General features: G+C 46.8%; 1 protein-coding gene across 1 annotated transcript in view; it reads right to left on the reverse strand.

The window, feature by feature from the left end:
* The window catches only part of LOC138260219 (acetyl-coenzyme A synthetase 2-like, mitochondrial), a 164,244-nt gene that overhangs the window by 15,028 nt on the left and 126,362 nt on the right, over positions 1–22,854 (reverse strand). Inside the window, exons 6-10 of the mRNA XM_069208500.1 lie at positions 20,315–20,462; positions 18,455–18,592; positions 17,537–17,629; positions 13,353–13,465; positions 3,568–3,694 (exon numbers count right to left, since the gene is read on the reverse strand). Of these exons, the coding sequence (XP_069064601.1) occupies positions 3,568–3,694; positions 13,353–13,465; positions 17,537–17,629; positions 18,455–18,592; positions 20,315–20,462 (619 nt within the window). The remainder of the gene's footprint in view (positions 1–3,567; positions 3,695–13,352; positions 13,466–17,536; positions 17,630–18,454; positions 18,593–20,314; positions 20,463–22,854) is intronic.

Genomic DNA, 22,854 nt, shown 5'->3' on the forward strand with positions numbered 1-22,854 from the left:
GACACCAGCACTAAAATGTGTCAGTCTAACCCCTGATGCATGGCACTTGGCAGGGTTATCTTAGTGGAAGATTCAAGAACAAGGGTAACCAGAAAGTACACCGTACCCACCATTCAGTCTTGAAAGAGCAAGGGCTCAGACGGTGCAACGGAAGTTAGCTGGAGGTAGCAGCAGCTTGAAGCGGACACAAATCTGTACGCACCAGTTTGTTAATGTGAGGTCTGAAATTGAGGAAGGAGTTGAGAGAGAAACCCAGAGATTTCACTTAAGAAGAAGAGGACAGCCAATTATGTACTGGAAAGGCACTTGAAAACCAGGAGTTAGGAAAAGACTACTTAATGGGGACCTGGAGCAACCCATCTGCAAAAACTGGGAGCACCCCACAAGGAAGAACCCTGTGTCCTAGGCTCAGCAGTTTGCTGCGTTACATCACAGCCCACTTTGTTATACTACACTTTATATATCCAGTTTGCAACAGTATAGGATACTGTATCACATCTTATTCCATACCAAACCATGTCCTGCCGTAATACACCTCACCCTATCACACAATCACACATTGCTACGATATATCACACGCTATTACACACTGCTATGATATTCCACGTTATCATGCATTGTTGTATTATAACACACCCTATCACTCACTGCTCTGATAGAGCACACCCTTTCACTATCGTTTGTGCTATACCACACCCTATCACGCGCTGCTTGGATATACCATAAATTATCACACACAATTACACGATGATGTTATATACCGCACCCTATCACAGATTGCTATGAAGTTCCGCACCCTACCACACACTGCTTTCAAATAACACGCACTATGACACACTGCTGTGGAATACCACACCATATCACATACTGCCTTGACACACAGCACAATATTGCACACTGCTATAATATACCACATCACATCCTGCTATCATATGCAAGCTATTTTTGGCCATGTTAGTTGCTTGTAATGCACACACTTCAAACAGATACCTTGGAGCGCAGCCCTGAGTATGAAACACAGAGCTGATGGTGAGGTTGACAGAAGGACTAGAGCTTGCAGCGAGTCAGAAACACAGATGTGACAGTGAGAGTGACCTGGCAGAAAGTTAATGATATAGAAAAGGGGCCAGGGCAGCCCAAAAACCACCTGGAACCAGAGGCATATGAACAACAGAGGTTTTGTGGGGAACATTGAATTACAATTGCATTATAGCGCAATCGATCACTAATAGACTATATCTAAGTGCAGGTAAGGAAAACTGGACCCATTTATAGACTTTGAAGTCTTGTTTATATTACAGATTCAAACGGAGTTTCAAAAAAGTGATCTGTGCTCGGGGGATCACACAGTGAGTGCTAAAGATCTATTGCATTATTGTGTATGATACAAAGAAAATAGTATAAAAATATAAGTTTCTGAGTTCCATACAATTCATAGGTCCTCAAATTTCAGACACTAAAACAGTTCATAGATATTTAGTCCATATTGCCATGATCATTGATAGCGTTTCCGCCCATAAAAATTTGAGGGCCATCATCAGGACTGATCGAGTTCTTATGGAGCAAGAGCAGATCGTTGAGGTAGCACCGAGGGATTAAATAAATAGATGAAGCCAGGAGTAATGAGTTGGCCTTGACGCTCACTCAACTGAATGAAAAGGGTCCCAGAATTATATCAGGATCACTAGGCTGCAAGGAGTCAGCGATGGAAGAGAACGTCCTCAATCAGCAGTTTTCCGAGTACCGCCTGATGAGATCGTGAGTTAGTGGGGCAGCAGGGAAGACCGCCCGTGAGAGAGAGAGAGAGAGTGATATGTCTACCTGACAAAAAGGTCCCAGTAATGTATCAGGCTGTTCTCTACCATCTCCTAAAACGTCTGGAAGTAGAGCCTCCCTGTTCCCTCTTTCTCAGCAAATTGTACCCTTATTAGCAGAGTCAAGTGCTAGAGAGCGAGGTAGAAAGAGATGTGGGAGCTTGTAGACAAATTTTCCCTCATTTCCTGTCACTTGGGGAAGGCAGAGACTTCAGGGTTTGACACTGACAACTTTCCCAAGAATGCAGGGAGACAGATCTTTAAGCACATTACAAGAGGCAGTCTCAAGGCACTGGACTGCCTAGAGCTCTAGGGCTGACCTTAGCAGCATTTAGCTCATCAAAAGGTATCCCGACTCAAAAATATACATAAAAGACAACATATACAGATCTCAGGGATTACAGTGAGTGGACATGCTGAACTTAATAATGTTACTTGCAATATAGCTGAAGCAACTGCACGCAACCACCTCTTCCCAAGTCAAGCTTACTCACCTCCGTGCCACGTCCCACTTAGCTCCTGTGTTGCACTGAAAGGGATACCCATGGAAAGCAGAACCCCTCTTGTTGTATTGTATTGTTTTATACCACTTATATAATGCTTACTACCCCACATTGTGGTGCTGAAGCTATTATGCACCGGAGTAGCACCCTACACTGAGTGGGCATACGGTTGGAAGTGTGTTGTCTTTGTTTTGAACCTGTGGCAAGTGTTTCCATCTCATGCACGGTGACCACCGGCAATTTGAAGCAGATTTCTCTGGTCTTGGCAGGTATGTCTGGTTAGTATTAAGTGGTTATTTAAGCAGACTGCTATAGTCTCTTTCATACATTATCTGCTAGTCCCTTTGACTATTAAGGATCAGGTGGTGAACTGACATTCAATGTCCTATAGTAACATTACATCAGATTGAGACTGGGAGGATCGTCATAAAGAATAGTTATTTTCCCCCCATCTTATAGTTAAAGGCAGGAACTAGGGCAGGTATTGTTTACTATGGGCCCTATGACAAGTTTAAAGGTCCGAGGACTGCCAAACCCACGGTGCTGGTCGGACCGCTGCACTCCTGGAGGTTCGACTGCCAGATTACAACCCCGGCGGTCGGGCTGCCAGGGGATTTCTGCCACCGCCAGGATCATGGATCCCAACAGGGTGGTGGCGGTCAGGCTTGTAACCGGCCATGGCGGCGCTTACCTTAGTGATGCCTGACTGATTACAACCCCACTTTGTGCCAGCCTTTTCATGGCAGACACCCCGCCTCAGCTCGGCTCCATGCGGAGCCAAGACCAATGCCACAGCACAGTTTCCACTGGGCTGACCGGTGGAAGCCTTGGGTTCCGCCGGTCAGCCCAGTGAAAACCTTGTAATGGGTCTGGTGGGGAGACCACCAGCGCCATGGCAGTTTCCTCGCTGCGAGTCTGGCAGTTGGCTTTTCCGACCGCCAGACTCATAATGAGGCCCTATGTCTGCAAAGGTTTAAAAGGTGAGGGGTGGGGGGTTTGGTTGGAGTCCTGTTTGCCTTCAGATAGGTCTCCAAGTGGTGAGTGCCAGTTGCTACTTCTAACACTGACTGGAGAGTCATATCTTTGTGGTTTCATTCTATAACACAGATGAAATAATGAGTACACTAAAACTGAAATGATCACAGTCACCAAAAATCAAGAACACCCCTTCTGAGCATGAAAAGGCCACCCAAATAATCTGTACTCCACCCATTTCCATCATGACGCACACGTGCCCCTGATAGTCACACCTGGGTAAGGAGCAAGGTAGGTCTCCATGTATCGTTGGTGATCCTTATAAATGGTTCGGGCCATCCCAGGCCAAGGCTGTGATATGCACAGTGCACCAGACACTTTATTCTGTGTTAGGAGGTTTCCCTGGAAGAAAAAAGAAAGAGAATTACAGCATTAGTTATGAAAAAGCCTCGGAGAAGTTGTAAGAGCGCACTTTCTGGGAGAGGGTTGTAAGAGTCCTGCACGTGGAAGGAGTAAGAAAGTAGTTTCTTTGAAAGGGTAAGAGTGCTGTCTCCAGAAGAGGGAGTGAGTGCTGCCTCTAAGAGAGGATGTAAGACTCCTGTGGAGTGCTGTATCTGAGATAAGGTGTAAGAGTGTTTACCTTGTGGGTGCTGAAGTGCCCTGCCTCTGAGAGAGGGTGTGAGAGTGCTGTTTGCTTTCTCTGTGAGAGGATGTAATATCTATACGTCAAGAAGAAGATGTAAGAGTGCTAGCCCTGGTAGATGATGTAAGAGTCATGTCTCTGTGACAAGGTGTAAGAGTGGTATCTCTTCAAGAGGGTATAAGAGTGCTGTCTCTGAGAGGAGATCTAAGTGTGCTGGACATTTGGAGGGCGTAAGAGTCATATCGCTGAGAGCAGTTGTCAGGCAGATGTCTCTGTGATCGTTGCAAGGGTGCAGGACCAGTGGGGGTGGAAAATCAATGTCTTAGAGAAGATGTTAGAGTGCTGCCTGTTGCATAGAGTGTAAGAGTGCTGTTTTTATGATAGAGGGAGTTTGAATGCGGAGCCTGTGAGAGACTGTAAGAGTTGTGTGTGGGAAAAAGTTGAAGAGTCATCTCCGCGCGAGGATGTCTCTGGGAGAAGGTTTATGAGCGATGTCTCTTCAAGAGGGTGTAGGGTGCTGGCACTGTGGGAGGATGTAAAAGAGCTGTCTCTGGGAAAAGGTGTAAGATTGCTGGACTTGTGGGAGCTGTAACAGACCTACCTCTGGGAGAAGCCTTGAGAGTGCTGTCTGCCTGCCTCTGGGAGAAGCCTTGAGAGTGCTGTCTGCCTGCCTCTGGGAGAAGCCTTGAGAGTGCTGTCTGCCTGCCTCTGGGAGAAGGTGTCAGAGTGCTGTCTGCCTGCCTCTGGGAGAAGGTGTCAGAGTGCTGTCTGCCTGCCTCTGGGAGAAGGTGTCAGAGTGCTGTCTGCCTGCCTCTGGGAGAAGGTGTCAGAGTGCTGTCTGCCTGCCTCTGGGAGAAGGTGTCAGAGTGCTGTCTGCCTGCCTCTGGGAGAAGCCTTGAGAGTGCTGTCTGCCTGCCTCTGGGAGAAGCCTTGAGAGTGCTGTCTGCCTGCCTCTGGGAGAAGGTGTCAGAGTGCTGTCTGCCTGCCTCTGGGAGAAGGTGTCAGAGTGCTGTCTGCCTGCCTCTGGGAGAAGGTGTCAGAGTGCTGTCTGCCTGCCTCTGGGAGAAGGTGTCAGAGTGCTGTCTGCCTGCCTCTGGGAGAAGCCTTGAGAGTGCTGTCTGCCTGCCTCTGGGAGAAGCCTTGAGAGTGCTGTCTGCCTGCCTCTGGGAGAAGCCTTGAGAGTGCTGTCTGCCTGCCTCTGGGAGAAGCCTTGAGAGTGCTGTCTGCCTGTCTCTGGGAGAAGGTGTCAGAGTGCTCTCTACGTTAGAGGGTATCTGAGTGCTGTCTCAGCCAGAGGATGTAAGATTCATGTCTGTAAGAGAAGGTGTAAGATTGCTGTCTCATGGAGGCGGTTTAAGAGTAAAGTCTCTGAGGGAGGATATATGTTGTATCTCACTGAGAAGGTGTAAGGGTGGTGTCCCTCTGAGAGTGTGAATGAGTGATGTCTTTCAGAGAAGGTGTAAGAGCTATACCTCTGAGATAAGATGTCGATGTCTCTTTGAGATGGTGGAAAATTCAGGTCTTTAAGAAGATGTGAGAGTGCTGCCTCTGGGTAGGGTGTAGGAGTGCTGTCTGTGCGGCAGGGAGTGAGAGTACTCCACCTGGAAGAGAATGACAGTCCTGTGGCAGGAAGAAGGCGTAAAATTGCTGTCTCTCTGAGAGGATGCAAGATCCATGCCTTTGAGAGAAAGTGTACGAGTGCTGACTCTTTGGGAAGGTGTAAGAGAGCTAGACCTCTGGAAGGGTGGAACATTCATGGCTTAAGCAAAGCTGTGAAAGCGTTGGCTCTGCAAAAGGTTTTAAGAGTGCTATGTTTGGGGAAAGAAAATCTAAATGTGCTAGAGCTGTGTGAGAGTGTAAGAGTCCTGCCTTTAAGAGAATGTGTCAAAGTGCTGTCTCTGCAAGAAGGTGTAAGAGTGCTGTCAAAGACCTGGTTTTGCATGCAAAATGGTGCACTTACCTAATACAAGCATAACGAGGAGAAATACATTAATTTCTTTATTTGTCCTCATTATTTCCTTTTTCCATGGTGCTCACTTCTGCTGCACACATAGAAAGAGGAATATGTCTCTAAGGATTGTTTTTTTTTTCTTTTTTTTTTGCAGGAAGGTGTCGATTCCTGCACAAAAAAAATCTGCTTGTAGCTCAGGCACCCTTGCACCATCATGCAAGGGTGCCTGCATTGGTGCTAGGCAGCACACAGCACGCCAGCGCTAGGAGAGAGTAGAAGTGTGCCATATCTTAGAAAATACTGAACTTTTCTGCTCACTCCCTTTCACACAACGCAGCACAGCAGCTTGTCTTGCTGCACGCGTTGCATTTATTCTTAGAACGACAACACTCTTTTTGGGTCCAGAGGGTGGAGTTGCCCCTCTTCTTTAGAGGGATGTGGAGAAGTGTGAAAGGTGGGGAGGGTGACAGATAGTCTCAAATGGAATGGGGTCATCAGTTTGGGAAGGAAAGAGGACATAGTGCGAAGCACCACTTTGTCTGGAAACATAGTCAAACAGTGAGTCTTGGATGACAAAGCCTGCAGCTCACTCACCCTTCTGGCAGATGTTATTGCCTCTAGAAAGACTGTCTAGATGGTAAGCAGCTGGAGGGGACAATTATGCAGTGGCTCGAAGGGAGCACACATAAGGTATGTAAGAACCAAATTAAGGTCCCACAGAGGCATGATAAAAGGCGAAGTGGGAAACATATGTACAAGCCCTCTGAGAAACCTACCTACAATAGGGGACTTTAATAATGAGAGTTGCTCAGACAGCCACAGGATGACAGACAGAGCAGAGAGATAGCAAAGCCCACTGGGCAAGGGTAAGAATTAAAAGAAAAATATCAGAAGGAGAGGCAGAAAGAGGATTGATAGACTTTTCTGTACAATACAAACTTTTGCCAATGCAGGTGTATACCGTCTTGGTAGAGGGGCGCCTGGCTGCCAGAGTAACATTACAGACTTCAGGAAGAAAGCCGAAGAATGTCAACTGTCACCGATCAATCTCCCAGCAAGAAGACTGAGAGTTGACAGGTTTGGGTGAAGGATCCTCCTCTGCTGCTACCAAAGAAGATCATTCAGAAGGAGCAGCCTGATTGGAGGACTGATTCTCATTTTCAGAAGCTTGGTATAACAGTCTCTGTGCCAAGTCTGGAGCCACAAGGATGACTTGGGCCCGGTCGTTCCTGATCTTCTTGAGAAGTCTGGGCAGAAATGCATACAGGAGGCCTGAACTACACTTGAGATGAAAAGCGTCTCTGAGCGATAGCCACTTGGGATAATCCAAAGTGCAAAACTGCTGACATTGCATGTTCTCTTTGGAGGTGAACAGATGTAACTAAGGCTTTTCCCACTGCTGAAAGAGTCCTTGTGCCACCTCCAAATAGAGATGCTACTTGTGATCTGCTAGGTATGGATGACTGAGTTTGCCCGCCCTGGCATTCAGAGAGCCTGCCAGGTGTTGAACCACCAAGGTTACGTCTCTCTGTTCCAGACATGTCCAGAGATGCAGGGCCTCTTGATAAAGAGTCCACAACCCCACCCCGCCCTGCTTGTTGCAGTACCACTTGCGGTGGTGTTGTCCATTAACACCTGCACTAACTTCTCCATGACAGAGGGAAGAAATGCTTTCAATGGTAGCTGGGTCACATGGAGCTCCAGCAATTTGATGTGGAGTCCAGATTCTGCCAGAGACCAGAGTCCTCTGATCTCCACCTCTTCCAGATGGTCACCCCTCCCCAGGAGTGATGCATCTGTCACTACTGTCAGATCTGGTTGGGGAAGGAAAAGCAGTCTAACTTTGACCCAATTGTGATTTGTCAACCACCACTGCAGGTCTTTTGCAGTTCCCTCCGAGATATGGACCATGTCAAAGAGATTCCCCTGATCATACGCGCACTGGAACTTCAGGTCCCACAGCAATGCCCGCCTATGCCATCTGGCATGATTCACCACCAGGATGCAGGAGGCCATGAGGCCCAGCCGCCTCGGAGTCATTCTCATTGAAAACCAGGACAGAGGCTGAAAGATCAGTATCATAGCCTGAATATCCTGGACTAGCTGCTCAGGAGGATAAGCCCAAAAATGCTCTGTGCTCAGAACTGCTCTGATGAAAGGGAGCATCTGAGAAGGAGTCAGGTGTGACTTTAGCACATTTATAGTGAACCCCAGGAAATGCAGGAGGTCTGCCGTACGCTGAAGGTGGGAGACAACAGCCTGGGGCGAGCCCACCTTCTACAGTCAGTGGTCGATGACACTGACTGACACCACTAATCTCTGAAGATGAGCTGCGACCATCGCCATCACCTGGGTGAACACCCGAGGAATGCTGGTATGGCCAAAGGGGAGCACGGTAAACTTAAAATGCCTACCTTAAACCATAGGTAACGCTTGTGAGCTGGCAGGATGGGGACATGAAAATACGAATCCTGCAAGTCCAACACTTCCAACTAGCCTCCTTGGTCTAGGGCAGACAAGACCTGAGCCAAAGAGAGCATCCTCAATTTCTCATTTCTGAGGAAGAGATTGATGATTATGAGGTCTAGATTAGGGCGAGGACCCTTGTTGTTTTTGGGGATCAGATAGTAGCAGGTCTAACAACCATTACCTACTTCTGATATCGGAACCCTCTCTATAGCTCCCCTGACCAACAGAGCTGTAACTTCCTGTCGGAGTAAGGATAGGTGATCGCCAGCCATCAGCCATTCTTGTGTTGGTGGTATGGGGGAGAGGATGATTAAAACGGAAGGGATTAACGCCTCCGAATGATCTGTATTACCCACCTGTCCCATGTAATGGACTGCCAGTGGAGGAGATGGTGAAGTATCCTCTCTCCAACTGGGCAGCCATGTTCCCTTATTAGGAGACAAGGAGGGCTTAGAGGCTGCAGCTGCCCGGGGGTTGGTGGTGGATGACTTCTGGCTGACAGACCCATGGGTTTGGAATTCAGCACATCCACATCCACACAGGGCTTGGGGAGCTTGCGCAGGACGGTGGCTGGCATAGCGTTGGTGCACTGGCACACCCTTTCTGCAGCCACGAAAAGGGAGAAAGGCAGAATGGGGACGAGGGGTCACTGAGAGGCCAAAGGACTTGGCTGAAGCCGCGAGTCCTTAAAGTGCTCCAGCGCAGAGTTGTGACTCCTGTTTGTGTTCCTCAGAAGAATTAGAGGGCGGTACCCACTATTTTAGTTATGTGCATTCAGTTTTTGAACAATCCTCATCAATGCCATTTCTCAAGAACTGAGAAGCAAACTTTGAAGCTTCCATCTCTCAGAAATCAGACCTTGATGCTAAACTGTAGTTATCCACTGTTCCTCTTTCCATGTTTTCAGTGGTTTTAGCTAGAAAACTGTACTGTCCTTGCAGTGTGACCTGGGCAAACCTTACAAGTAATTGTGGTGCATGGCCATGAGAGGCAGATTCTGGCCATATGGGCAGCAGGCATTTGACGAAAACGGCAAGATGATATTCTTTACGAGCAATGAAAATATGTTGCTGGAATGACGAAATGTTATTTTCATAAAATGTCCACAGTTATATCTAGGAGAGTGAGTTCATTTACCCAAAACTGTCATTAAGAAACAAAATCTATGTTTTTTCTGGAAACGTTAGGCTGATGTTTGAAGAGAAAATTATTTCCGTATTATATTTAAAGCTAATATTTGATTGATAATTTGGATTTGCTATCTATCTATCTATCCATCTACCTACCTATCTCCGTATCTATCTATCTATCTATCCTATACTGATAAAGCAAGAAAGACTGGTGTAACATTACAGGCATGTTTGTATGCCTGATCTGCCTGTATGTTTTCTGTAAACCGAGTGATGAATCTAGGATAACCCTAATGGCGACCGACTGCAGGTATAAAACCCCTTGTATTAAACTGTGAGTCATTATAGACTGTGTGGCATGGCCCTCAGAGATCTGCAGTCTTCCCCAAGCTTCCCCACTGGAGGCCTACATCTCAGAGGACTGCACGTCTTCCACTCCTAATGAAAGACATTATCCTTAGCCGAAAAGAAGGAGGAAGATGAATCACACCTTCTATTGAGGCCTCTGTAGACAATTCATTGTGTGGTAAAAACACTTTTTAAAAACCATTACTATTATTGCTATGCCAATGTGAATATTAAATATAGGAAAATTAAGCAAGCAAGCAACATGATTACATCCATCAGTTTTCTGTGTAAATCTTGGTAATACTTTCTGAGAGTTTAACCATCAAACATATTTCAAGAAGTTTCCAAGTGGTCACCAAAAGACCCTAATGCATTAGAGATTTCCACAAGAACAAAATTACCCAACTGCATGAGAAAAAGTAGTCCAGAAACCTTACGGAAAACATGGAGCCAGGTATGTTTCCAGTAGTTTACCGGTGCTCTCGAGGAGGGCTAAACACCGGAAAAGGCACGACATACGCATGCCTTTCACGAATGAAATCAAGCGGATTTTAAAAAGCAAACCCACAAACCAATGAAAGTGACTGACGCAACATGGGCGTGGTTAAAATCCCCCTAAAGAATGATTAGAAGAGGGAGGGAGCACTTTGCGCTCGCCCCTAATGACTACATGTCTGCCCATCTAAATCGGACAGGCGGACATGCAGACATTTCCCCAACATCCCTTAGTCCCCAGGGCCGTTGGTGAAGTCTGGCCACGGCAGACATCAGAGTTCTCTCCGCGTGGCCAAAATAAAGGTCCGCCCACATTTCAATCGGGCGGGCAGACCTTTATGTTGGCAGTATGTATACTCCATTGCTGTTGCGATACATTACATACATACCAGCAACCTACAAAGTTATTCACTGCTCTGATGTAAACCCAAGGAAAACGCGGCTCTGAAGCCCTAGCCGTGGGGGCAGTGATCCACTGGCTCCCCCAAGTCTCTAGAGATGTGGAACAAGTGGTGGAATGGCAGATGACGCGTGGCAGCCTCTCCCATCCTGCCCTGCATTGCCGTCTTCACAGACTCGAAGAGGTAGGGGGCGCTGCTGATGCTCTGGCGTCACCCACCGGTTTGTATAAGTCTGTGGGTGACAGGGGGTTTGAAAAGACTCCCCAGTAACCAAACTCCTTATTGTGAAAAACAGACCCAGAGGGCAATCGCTTGCCTGGCAGCAGCCCAGTAACGGGCTTTGAATGCTCACTCTTGGTGGTATGGAACAAGGCCGAGAAGAGCATCCCGTTCCCCGCGCGCCACTGCAAGGGATGTCCGCACGTGTCCTCACAGAGGGCTGTCGGCGGGGGCCCAGCTCTCGGTCTCCCGCGGACGGCGGCGAGCAGCGCCCTGGGAGCGGGAGGGGACGCAAAGGCCCAGATACTGGAGAGAGCCGCCAGGTCTGTTGTTCAATAAGGTTAGGGATTAATGGGGCTTTGGGTGAGTGAGTCTGGCTAGATATCAGCTGTTTATTTTTTTACAGGGGGTGTAGGAGTGTGGCAGGGTGTCATATACGTTTTTAGGGGAAATGAGGGACGTAGAAGGGTAAAACGTATCTCCTGCTGCACACCTAATGCATGCGATCAGCTGAAAGGGTGTAGTGCAGAGTCGTGGAGGACCATAGACATTAGTAGAAGGCAAGTTATTAATAGCGAAAGGTTTTCCATCTCGTGTTCCAAGTTATATCATACCCAAGCCACGCTTTGTTTGTGAAGTTTGTGTCGTCACTTGGAACGCCTCAGTGGAAAACAGACCCTTTATTAATAGCGGCCACGTCTGCATTTCTACACGTGGTCGTAATAACTGTGTAAATACTGATGGCAGAGTAGGGGTGCCAGGCCCATCTAATGCACCCATTCCCCTGCCTGCTGCAACGCCATGAGCTCAACTCAGTATTTCTCTTGATAGAGCGACACCTGAGCATCTTAGGTATAGATGCACTTAAGGAATCGGTCCTGGGCATAACTGGTACTCCTAGTCATATGAGCGCAGACCTTTGCATTAAAGGGCTGCGTTAGGTTTATGAGGTTGGGCATGTGGAAGTGCCACCTAAACATTTGAGGCATCTACTCCAGGAGAGGGGTCCTGGGCCAAAGCTAAAGATTTTAGAAACCAGATTCATGATATATAATCCCATCTTCGGCAATCGATTTTTATGTTTGCTGGACAAATCACTTTATCCCCCTGTGACTGTAAGCGTAAGTGGTGTAATGCAAATATGGGTAACTGTGTAAATATGCATGATGCCATATAAAAAGCAAACGTGTAGTGTTCTGTCTAGAAGACTTCCAATAATGCGTGTCACATCCTGGTTTCTAAAATTTGGTTTTGTCTGTACCACCCACATAAATAAATATAACACTGTTTTATGTAGATCACCTTGTGTTTGTGGTATATACAAATCTCCACTGCACGTAAGAGCTAGATTTGCACAACATACAATATATGCCGGAAGGAATATAAATGGCCCTCGAGGTTACAGTCCGGTATGTGAGATGTTTCTGTAGCATTTGAAGCCATAGCTGGACATACGGTGGCTATGGCTGAGCACACAAAGGATCAGCCTGGGCATGGGCACACGAGTCTAGGGCCGAGGACCCTGAGGACCTGTTTGGGTACATGATGACAGAGTCTGCCATGTACATGAACCCGAGAATATGATGACTGTGCTGTTTATGTATGATGTTGGTAGTGGCTGTTGCATATCACCACTATTCTCTGGCTTATAATTACAGGACCAGGGTCGAATTGACCTATAGGACAACCGGGCACTGCCCGTACAGCTGGACTGACAAATCAGTGTGTGGGCCAGTTTTTGGCTGTTGGGGGACCTGTTTCATGATCTGCTGGGCCAATTTGTAATGTTAATTTTCCTGATATTAAAACAAACATTGCCTGGATCAAGCTCAAATGCATGCGGTCTTGCATTACTTGCAGAAACATTAAGCAGCGCGTCTTTACACGTTCAAAATTGCTCTGATAAACAAACATGGGCCACGTTTTTATCTATCTAGTTCATTAATGGCGGCAGCACGTTTATTTTGTTGCCCAGGCGTATTTCCTGCTCCGATCGAACCCCGTACAGGACCCTAGTAATATAAAGGTAGTAGCTAAACTATACTTATCTGCCGTAATATTTGTGCTCCTATATTAATACTGCAGTTATTATTCCACATTTGTTTCAGCGTTGCCCTCTTAGATGTTTCCTCTACTTCATGAGAATGCCTTCGCCTCTCTGCTCCTAGTAATCTGCCCTATGTCACCTCTATCCATATTAATCTTGGCCCTGCATGGACACCCTGACACATCTGTCCCAGGACTATGTAGACACCTTGGTGACCCGGGTAGTTACAGAACTGTATAGCAACAGGACCTCCTTTGCCTCTGGTAGTCTTAGCAATACAAGGACTCACTAACCCCTCTTCCTCCATGGTCTCAGAACTTCCCAGTGTCTCTGGTCCCTCTGCACCTGCATCAATACCTTGTCATCCAGCAGAGCGGGGCTGATTCCAAAGAAGGGTCTCATGGCCATGCCAGGTAGGATCTCATCGCCCCGGTTTGACGGTCTTGGAGCAATGCAGATGCCCCCGGTCTCTGTGGGAAAATGCAGCAAAGCGAGTTTAAAGTACTTACAGATGCTCATTTACATATATTTGTCGTTATTTTATTGTATTTATTATGCACCATATTGTCCCATTATACATCTTTCAGACACTTATGTGGTATATGTGAGAAAAAAGTGGCATGTGTCCTCTGCTCTGTGGAGGTACCCGTGTGTGTCATGAATGAAGAGTCTGGCATCACCCATCAATGTGGGGAGGGAGCATGATGCACATGGACATCTCTTCTTAATCCAGTCCCACTGAAGTCAGAGTCACAAGCATGTGTACGAGGAAGACTTGCAAGTAATCTCCTCTGCAGAAAGGGCACTGCCCATGTCCCAACGCCCGTGGCTGTACTGAGTGAGCACTCTCCTTATCTGCCAGTGTGCACCCACTGTAGCGCCACGCTGCTTCCTTACTTCATCCATAGATAAGTCACCTGCTGATCTACCTGCATGCTCCCTGCCAATTGTCTCTCACTGAGCCCTACCTGCTCCACCAAAAAAACATTTGTTGATCTACCTTACATGCTATCAGGAGTGATTGTCAGCTCCACAGCCCCACTCTACTTACTAGTTCCGCAGTTTGAAACTGCTCATGTGCCTCCCTCTGGCACTGCCAGTGGCGTGCATGTGTGACAGTGAGTTACAATATGTTCTCCCTGTGTATGTGCGTTCAGTCAAATGTGTGGTGGATGTAAAGTGCGTTATGTCAGACCTTGTGCTGGGGGCCACAGGGCAGAGAGAGTCTTCTTGGCCAAAACTGTCGTGGTTGGGTTGGGGACATTTTTGTCTGGCGTCCTGGGGGGTTGTCCTAGTATGGCTCTACAAAATGGGCCGAGAACACCCCTTCTGCCCTCGACTGTCAGGGTAGGTATCGAGGGTGAGCAGTCAAAGGGATCTCAGGAAGGTAGTGTGGGGCAAAGACTCAGAACTCAAAAATCAATCAAGAGACATGATAACTTACTTTCCAGCCCAGTGCTTGTCTTAGAAGAAGTAAAGTTAGTGCAAAACGAAACACCTTACATACCAGTGGGGTTCAGTGCAGGGTCCGATATTCCGGACTATGGGTTTCCGCTAGGTTTTCTATGGCTTTAGCGCCCTGTTCCTGTAGGCTTCCCCAGGTCTAGTGAGGGATAACTGCACATAGTCAGAAACAGACACAGATATGAGTTCACTAAGCAATCACTGTTTCATAACTGGTAGGATAGTTCACGTGATCTTGAGCAAAAGGAGTTCATGCTGGCAGTGTTATATATCTCTAAATGCAGGACGGTCTTTACAGTTCAAGATACATTCTCAGTCTTTCATTTCCGGGCTCCATTTTAACTGTTTGCAGGGGAGGCAGCAACAGCAGCTGTGATTAGCATGCTTCTAGGGACTGCAGCACCCACGGAGTTAGCAGGAATGCAGGTGGAGCCGTACTCCTCCCTGGAGTTGCTAGGCTGTAGTGTAGGGCCTAGTTGACAGGGGTTTGTCTTTGGCAGTTGTGGCTTCTCGGCCATGGGGGCATGCTCTTGCTATAGCGCTGATGGGGACTTTCCCCGGATATGTTGTGCGTGGCGCAGTGGTAGCACTAATCCATCTGGGTATGCCGCAGTGGTAGAAGACTGCACTCAGCTGGCTTGAGTTGCAAGTCTTCTTCACACAGTTTGCCACATGAACTGCACGGTGAGACATGGTGACCTTCCACGCTGGTTATGCTGATGGTGCCCCTGCTACAAGTTTGTTTCTACTGGGTGCTCCGCACACCCGGAACATGGCCGGGCTTGTCCTCCTGGACAGTCTCATTTCCTTGAGGCAGAGGCACACTTCTTCCCTTTCTGAGAAGGAAGGCAGGCTTCATGGTGCTAGACAGATCCTCCGTCTTTTCCAGCAAGTTGCACAGACTTCATGTGATGTCCCCTCACCTTTGCAAGACTGGCTGTCATTCAGATGTCAGTCCTGGTCTCACAGCAGCTATTCCAATACTCTGTGGCGCCCTCTTACCCTTGGTCAGTGAAGCAGCTTGCTCTCCTATTACGCTTTGGCATAGCATACTCTTTAGAGTACAACTATTGGAGAAATACCAACTAAGAAATGGCTACACGTTCGGAAGTACTTGGATGCAATACATCTCAAAGAGTCACTGCTTTGTCCAGTCCTGTATAAAAGATGAGTAGATTGTGACATATGCACATGTGGACGAAAATAGCAGGTTTGTCCGTTTCAGTTCCTTCTCCAAAATGGCAAAGTCCCATTTTTCGTGGCTTTAGGATAGCCACCTATCTAAACATTCCATGGACAGTCTGTTATTTTGAGAAATAAGTCATCTGTCTGTCATTTCTACCTCACTGGACTTATTTTGACCTGTAATGATGACACACAAGGTTACTGTATTTTATCAGCGGACGGAAAGTCTGGTGAACTTGGAATGAATGGGTCGGCAAAACCTGTCATGTGACTGACTGAGTACATTCTCACCCGTTGGTCATTGAAAGGCTTTTCTAGGTGGCTCCTTTTGTCTGTACATCTCATTTAGGTCCAGCTCTTTGGCAGCTGAAGACCCGAGCAGCCTTTGGGAACTGGAGTGTTATTTGTTGCTGGTGAACAATTTCTATTCTTGTGGGCTCGATCTGATTGGACTCTGTCCCGCAGGGCCGCTGAGTGGCACCCAGACTCCTTGCTTGGGCATCACCTGCTGCAGCCCACAGGTACCTGCTCAGGCCAGGCTCCTCCCTGCATGAGCTCGACTTCCATGACTCCCACCCAGATGGCCCGCTCTTGCAAATGCCACCCTGGCCAATGCCCGGTATCATCCCCGATGTACAACCATGGCTGGGCCGGTGGTGTGTCTATGTGTCAGCAGCTTGCACTGCTGAAGGCAATATGGTACCTGTTCTGTGTGTGTGGGGCGGATGGGGTGCCCTGCTCTATTCCGGGTCTGTGTGCAAGGGAAAAGCGTATTACCTATGCCCATGTGATACCGACGTGGAACTGTAGTATGTGTGGAGAGGATGTGCTGCACTGCCGTAGGTGTATTACCTATGTCCATGTGATATCTGTGATACCGACGTGGGACTGTAGTATGTGTGGAGCGGATGTGCTGCACTGCCGTAGGTGTACTACATATGCCCATGTGGTATTTGTGATACCGATATGGCACCTCGTTCTGTGTGTGAGGCGGATGGGGTGCCCTGCTCTATTCCGGGTCTGTGTGCAAGGGAAAAGCGTATTACCTATGCCCATGTGATATCTGTGATACCGACGTGGAACTGTAGTATGTGTGGAGAGGATGTGCTGCACTGCCGTAGGTGTATTACCTATGTCCATGTGATATCTGTGATACCGACGTGGGACTGTAGTATGTGTGGAGCGGATGTGCTGCACTGCCGTAGGTGTACTACATATGCCCATGTGGTATTTGTGATACCGATATGGCACCTCGTTCTGTGTGTGAGGCGGATGGGGTGCACTGCCGTCTGCTCTGTTTAAGTTCTGTTTGCAGGGGAGCGGTGTACTACACATGCGCATGTGGGATCAGTGATACTGACATGGTACCTGTTCTCTGTGGGTGAAGCTCGCACTGCTACTGGCTCGATCGAGAGAGAGAGAGAGAGAGAGAGAGAGACACACTCCCTGTCTTTTTTGCATTGCTGAGGGCCGTGTGTGCCTTACTGATGCTTAGGAAAACTGTTCACAATACAAAAGTCAACTTGATTAGCATTGTAATTATTTGCTTTTATTCCAGAAAAAAAGGTGTATCTCCAGTGTTCTTTGAGCTCAGTGCTCATGGCAGTGCCTTCCCCACAGGTAATTGTTTATGTGACTTACTTTTCTGTGGAAAATTACTGTAGAAAATTAATTTACCATTATGCTTGTATGTTTTACGGCCTGGTAATCTGGCACTCAGGCAGCTCTACTGGAGAGGGTATTGGATCAGAACCACTGAGTGAGTCATAGCCTGACAGATACTTTGCCCATGCCCAGGGAGATGGGCCTTCTCATCATGACCAGAAGCACGTCTCTTGCCCCTCACCATCTCCTACACTTCCTTCCCCTTCAAAATTCTTCCAGTTTCTTACCTGTTTGCCACCAAGTATCCACAATGGGGCAGCGTCTCTCACCGACCACTCGAAAATACCACTCCCAGGCCTCTGTGTTGATGGGTTCGCCAACTGCAGGGGGAAGTTGGAAGTTTGTTTATTAATGAAGAACTCAGTGTTATGTAGCCCATAGTGAACAGAGTGAAATGCTACATGGTCTATGGTTTAGGCTGATGGACCTATCCAAAGTGCACCTGAATAATGCGTTAGTTTGCCGGCACCCACTTGCACATAAACACAATTTGTCATATCCGATGCAACCTAGAATTCTCTTTACCAATCGTATGTGATTAGCTCCCTAGAAAACACCTGTACCCAGGGCTTCCGTGACTCATCTTCCCATGTTACATCTTAAGCAATGGGCTTGAAAGTTGACCTTACTATAATGTACCGGGGCAAGGGTTTTTAAAGAGTGAAACAAAGGTTTCATAGGGTCTGATAAATGGCCTCCTCATTATGCATCCAAAGCACTGTTCTTGATGGCTGGCCTTCCTATAACCCACTTCCGTCAGGGGCATTGATGAGTGTACTTCCCATAATGCACCTGAAACGTCAGATGCGATGGCTAATTTTTTCATCATGTAATCGAAAAGGGTTTTAAGGAAGAACTTCACCGTAAAGCACCAAAGTTGTGTGTTTGATGACTGATCTCTCCATTGCATTGCTGTGAATTTTACAGAATGATCTTCCCATAATGTATCTGAAACACTGAGCATAATAGCCGATTTTCCCATAATGCATTCGAGCAAGGGTTTTGATGGATGACTTACTCATAAAGCATCTCGAACCAGGTAACTGATTGCTGATCACTTCGAGGCACACCGGAACTAAGAATTTTGAAGGATGAGAGCCCCACAATCCACCTTAAATGGTAAGTCTTATCTTTACGTAACATACCTGAGCCCAGGGTTTTGATGGATGACCGGTCATATTTCTTCACCCAATCATCTCCGTATTTCAGCAGTAGGCGGATGGCTGTTGGTGCTCCATAGAACTGGTTGATTCTCAAACGCTCCACAGTTTCCCAGTATCTCCCTGAAAGAGGAAACTGAATAAGCCACTGCTAGAAAAATCTGCAAAGATGGGTCAAGGAACTCATTGTTTGTAATAGAATACAGCCGAGGAGGACTTTCCTTAAATGTAACTGGAATTAGTTATTTGATTAGCTTTGCAGAAAAAAGGTGAGGTAACCTACTGCCTCATAGGATTTGTTGTTCACCTTGATGTATCTACAGGCAGGGGTGGCTCCTCCACTATCGTGGGGGAATGTCGCCCCGCTGCTGAAAGCCGAAAAATAAAGTGATTATAAAAATATTTTATTATCACTTTCTTTTTCCGCTTAGTAAGGGTGGGGTGGGGCCAGCCACCCCACGTCACCAGGGAGGAAGAGTGGTATGTCCAAGGCCGGCCAAACTGACATGCGCACTTAGAACTCTCCAACCAGCTGTGTTGCACAGCCGTATGGAAACCAAGCGCAGTCTCTCACTCCTTCCCTGAGCGGCATTTCTGCCCACTCAGACCAATCCCATCACTTCTTTCATGCTGGTTACAGCATGAGAGAAGCGTCGGGATTGGGTGAGGAAGGGAGGAAGAAGACCAGAAGAATTGAGGCAGCAGGAGAGGTGGAACACTGAGGCAGCAGGTACATCTTGGTTTTTAATTATTGGTTCCCTGCCCTCCCATCTCATCCTAGCAGCAGCCGCTACTGTCTACAAGGAACCTATTAAGTCCTTACATGGGATATTTAGACTCTCAGTACAATACCAAGAATTCGCAGAGAAAGACTGAAGGAAATGACAGCTGGTGAAAGCACATTCTGCTGCAAAGTTGACATCGACTTGTTCCTCACTAACGTATACAAAAAACTGTGACAAATGGAATGTTCTCAACCACTGGTAATTACAGGTGACTGCATCCTTGTCCATCATTATCTTGCATACCATGCCACCTCAGTTTGGACCCAGCCATATGCAAATTAGCCTCAACCATGCTCCAATGGGAACAGCCCAGCCCAAACTGCCAGACCAGGTCCTCCCTAAATGGGAACACAAACAACCCAGGACCAGTTTCATCCTAGTTAGAGCTCATTAGTGAGGTACAGCGTGGTTCTAGGGACATGGTAGCTTTAACCCCAGTGAAAACAGAATGTCTCCCAGCATCAATGGAAATTGCTATATTTTGCTAGCCACCTTAGCAGGGTTATATCATGTCACATCAGCAGGTATAAGGGCATTTATTTTGCTTAGAGACTACGGCTCAAGATTACCTTGATACCTAACAAGTTGTGTTAACTGTGGTGAAATATAAAGCAATGTGTTTTCTCTAAATGCAAGCTGCCATGACTTACTCATGTCTTAATGTTAGGGGGACCAGATAGTGAAAATCACAAACGGGGCATTCTACGGAGAACTAGGACTACAATTTTGCTTCACAGAGGGGCATAGAATGATAATTGACAGCGCTTACCAACAAAGAAAAGAAAAACAGACAGTGAGACACTAGTGGCATAGTTTAATCTGTTAAAGTGCTTAGTTATAAATGTTGCTAATTAGTCCAGCACATATAACACAGAAAAACTTGCTTCCCACTATATTAGTCGACTCTTTCTGAAAACTGATACGTAAGCTAAATTTACTGAAATCTCCCAGACCAGAACGTGAAAAACAGGGTCTGTTCTGGCGAATGTGGGATACCTGATCAGCCTATGTAATGTGAGCATGGATTAGTGCTAGCTGTACGGTTTCTGCCTCTCCTTACCGGGATTGGGGTACACTGGGATGCTCTCAAACAGAAGTGTGGTGGCACCATTGCAGAGTGGCCCATAGACTATGTAGCTGTGCCCAGTGATCCAGCCGATGTCCGCTACGCAGCCAAACACATCTCCATCGTGGTAATCAAAGACGTACTGTGCGTGAAAAAGCAGAAGATACACATTATTATATCATTTTACAATATGGAGCTCCACACTCGAGTTGAGATCTTTTTTTAATGATGTTATTGTATTTAGTTATTCTAGCAGTGCCTCTGCTAGTCAGTATGAATACATAGCTATACAACAAGGGTGTCACAAAGCAACCAGTAGAGCACCATGAACCCTTCAACAGACCCCAGCACAATACACAACAGATGTTACTTAGACCAGGGACTTTTGATATACCTGCCAAGTGCCCCCACATAGCTCTCACAGATGGTAGGGAGAGAGGGATGCTGCCCTTTATCGTGGTGACTACCTGCCTTCACCCTAAGTAGCTCATCAATAGACACCAGAGATAGAGCAGCACACTTATGGCCACCTTTGCATACTCTTCCCAAAGTAGATGTTTGTAATCTTCACCTGGTTCTTCATTTCTGATCATAAAGATAAATAATGAAGAGCACACCTAACAATGCAATGCTATGCTGGCCCTTCCAATCAAACATTGTCTGACAATATCTAAATGAGGAAAGTTCTGAGCACACAAAGTTGCAAGGTAAGTCAATGTCAAATTTCAAGGGTCGTCAGGCTTCCAGCTACTTTATTTCAGATCCACCAATTATTTCATACTGCAACAAGAACAGTCTTATCTCTGATCCTTCATAAGGTTCATACAGCAGCAGCACGTTGATACTACAACATGGAGTACTCTCCGTTACTCGAATGACTGATATGCAGATACTCGTTGGAGACTGAAATGGACTCAGGTTCTGAAGGCCTTACAATTTGATATTCATCCAGCCCTGAGGAAGTTGAGGGCCTATTTGCTGTATGAAGAAACACGCTTTCTGTTCCTGTTACACACTGATGCTGTATGAACCATATGGTGGGGCTGTTGTTGTTACATACTGATGCGATATGAACCATATGATGGATCAGAGATAAGACTGTTCTTGTTGCAGTATGAAACAATTGGTAGACTGAAATAAAGCAACTGGAAGCCCGACAGCCCTTGAAATTGGACATTGACTTACCTTGGAACTTTGAGTGATCAGAACTTTCCTCGTTTATTGGTTATTGACCCCTGTTTTGGGGGTTATGTTTGAGGTTGTGCGGTAGCCAACCCTAGTTCTTCAACACCACCACTTTGGCACTAAATGTTCCTTACTAGTTCCCAGGTAACATTAGTGAGCGCCTGGTTGTTGGCCTGGCTACCTTGAATTCTTGAGTGCTTGTCTGAAAATCTATTCATCATTACGATGGCCACACATCTCTATAGTGAACCCCACTGGACAGGTAATTGAGTCTACTCTATCTGCCCTTGGGATCTCCAAACCTCTGCCTCGTTCATTGCCAGTAGTTGTGCTCTGATATCTTTCTAAAAAAAAGTCTACTGAATGTTAAGCCATCAAGCTGGCCAAGTAAGCAATCCTCTGACATCAAATAAATGGAGAACAGTAGAAGTGGGCATAGGAAATGTGACTTTTTGCATGTATAATATTTGAGGCATGTAGGGCTGTATGCATGAGGGGCATCTGACTATTAATCCAAGATGTTCACCCTGTGCACCTTCAGCCAAACCCTGCAGAACTTCTGACTCTAGCTACCTGGACTATTTGGTTGGTTGCTGGTTCCTGTTTTGTGCCTGGAGATGCTGCAAGTCAGCAAACGTGTTGGCTGTTTCTGAGGTGTAGTGACCACAGGCCGAATCAGCATAGGCTCTAGGAATTTGAACAATACAAAGAAGTTTATGGCTGGCGATTGCTGCCAGCTGGCCTCCTGCATCAAAAGAAAGATGAAGTCCACCTCTAGGAGAGCTACACCACTAATCCCAGCACCAATTCACTCCAGTGCTATACCTTTGCTGCTCATGTGGGAGCTCTGCAATCACTACCATTTCTGCTTGGACCTCATTTCTGTCCACTAGTACGACCTACTTTTTCATAATACTGAGTAATAATCTGATCTGCAAGTATCTATTGTAATCTTTACAGGTTCGCTTTACTAACATTTCTTTTAACTGATTTACCAAATCCAATCCACATATTCACTCCTTTTAAAAATAACTCAGCTCTGCACCCAAAGACCTTGGCAATGTCCTTATCCCGAAATGTAGCTCATTATTACATTTTGAGTCACGTACTTTGCTGTTAATGAAATACTGCATCTAGCTGGAAAAGGCATGCATCCATTTCAAGATGGCCTCTTAATTTAGCAACACGCATGAACAGATGTGCAGGCGGTTCCAGAGTCAATCAGTCATTTATCAAATTCAGCCTGCTAAGGGCACAGCGCAAGGCAACAGCAGCAGCAAGTGTACCACACAGATGCGGCCACACAGCAACCAGCCACACCAATGATGTTTCAGGTAGATGCTACACAC

The sequence above is a fragment of the Pleurodeles waltl genome, chromosome 9, assembly GCF_031143425.1.
Source record: "Pleurodeles waltl isolate 20211129_DDA chromosome 9, aPleWal1.hap1.20221129, whole genome shotgun sequence".
Classification (NCBI taxonomy): Eukaryota; Metazoa; Chordata; class Amphibia; order Caudata; family Salamandridae; genus Pleurodeles; species Pleurodeles waltl.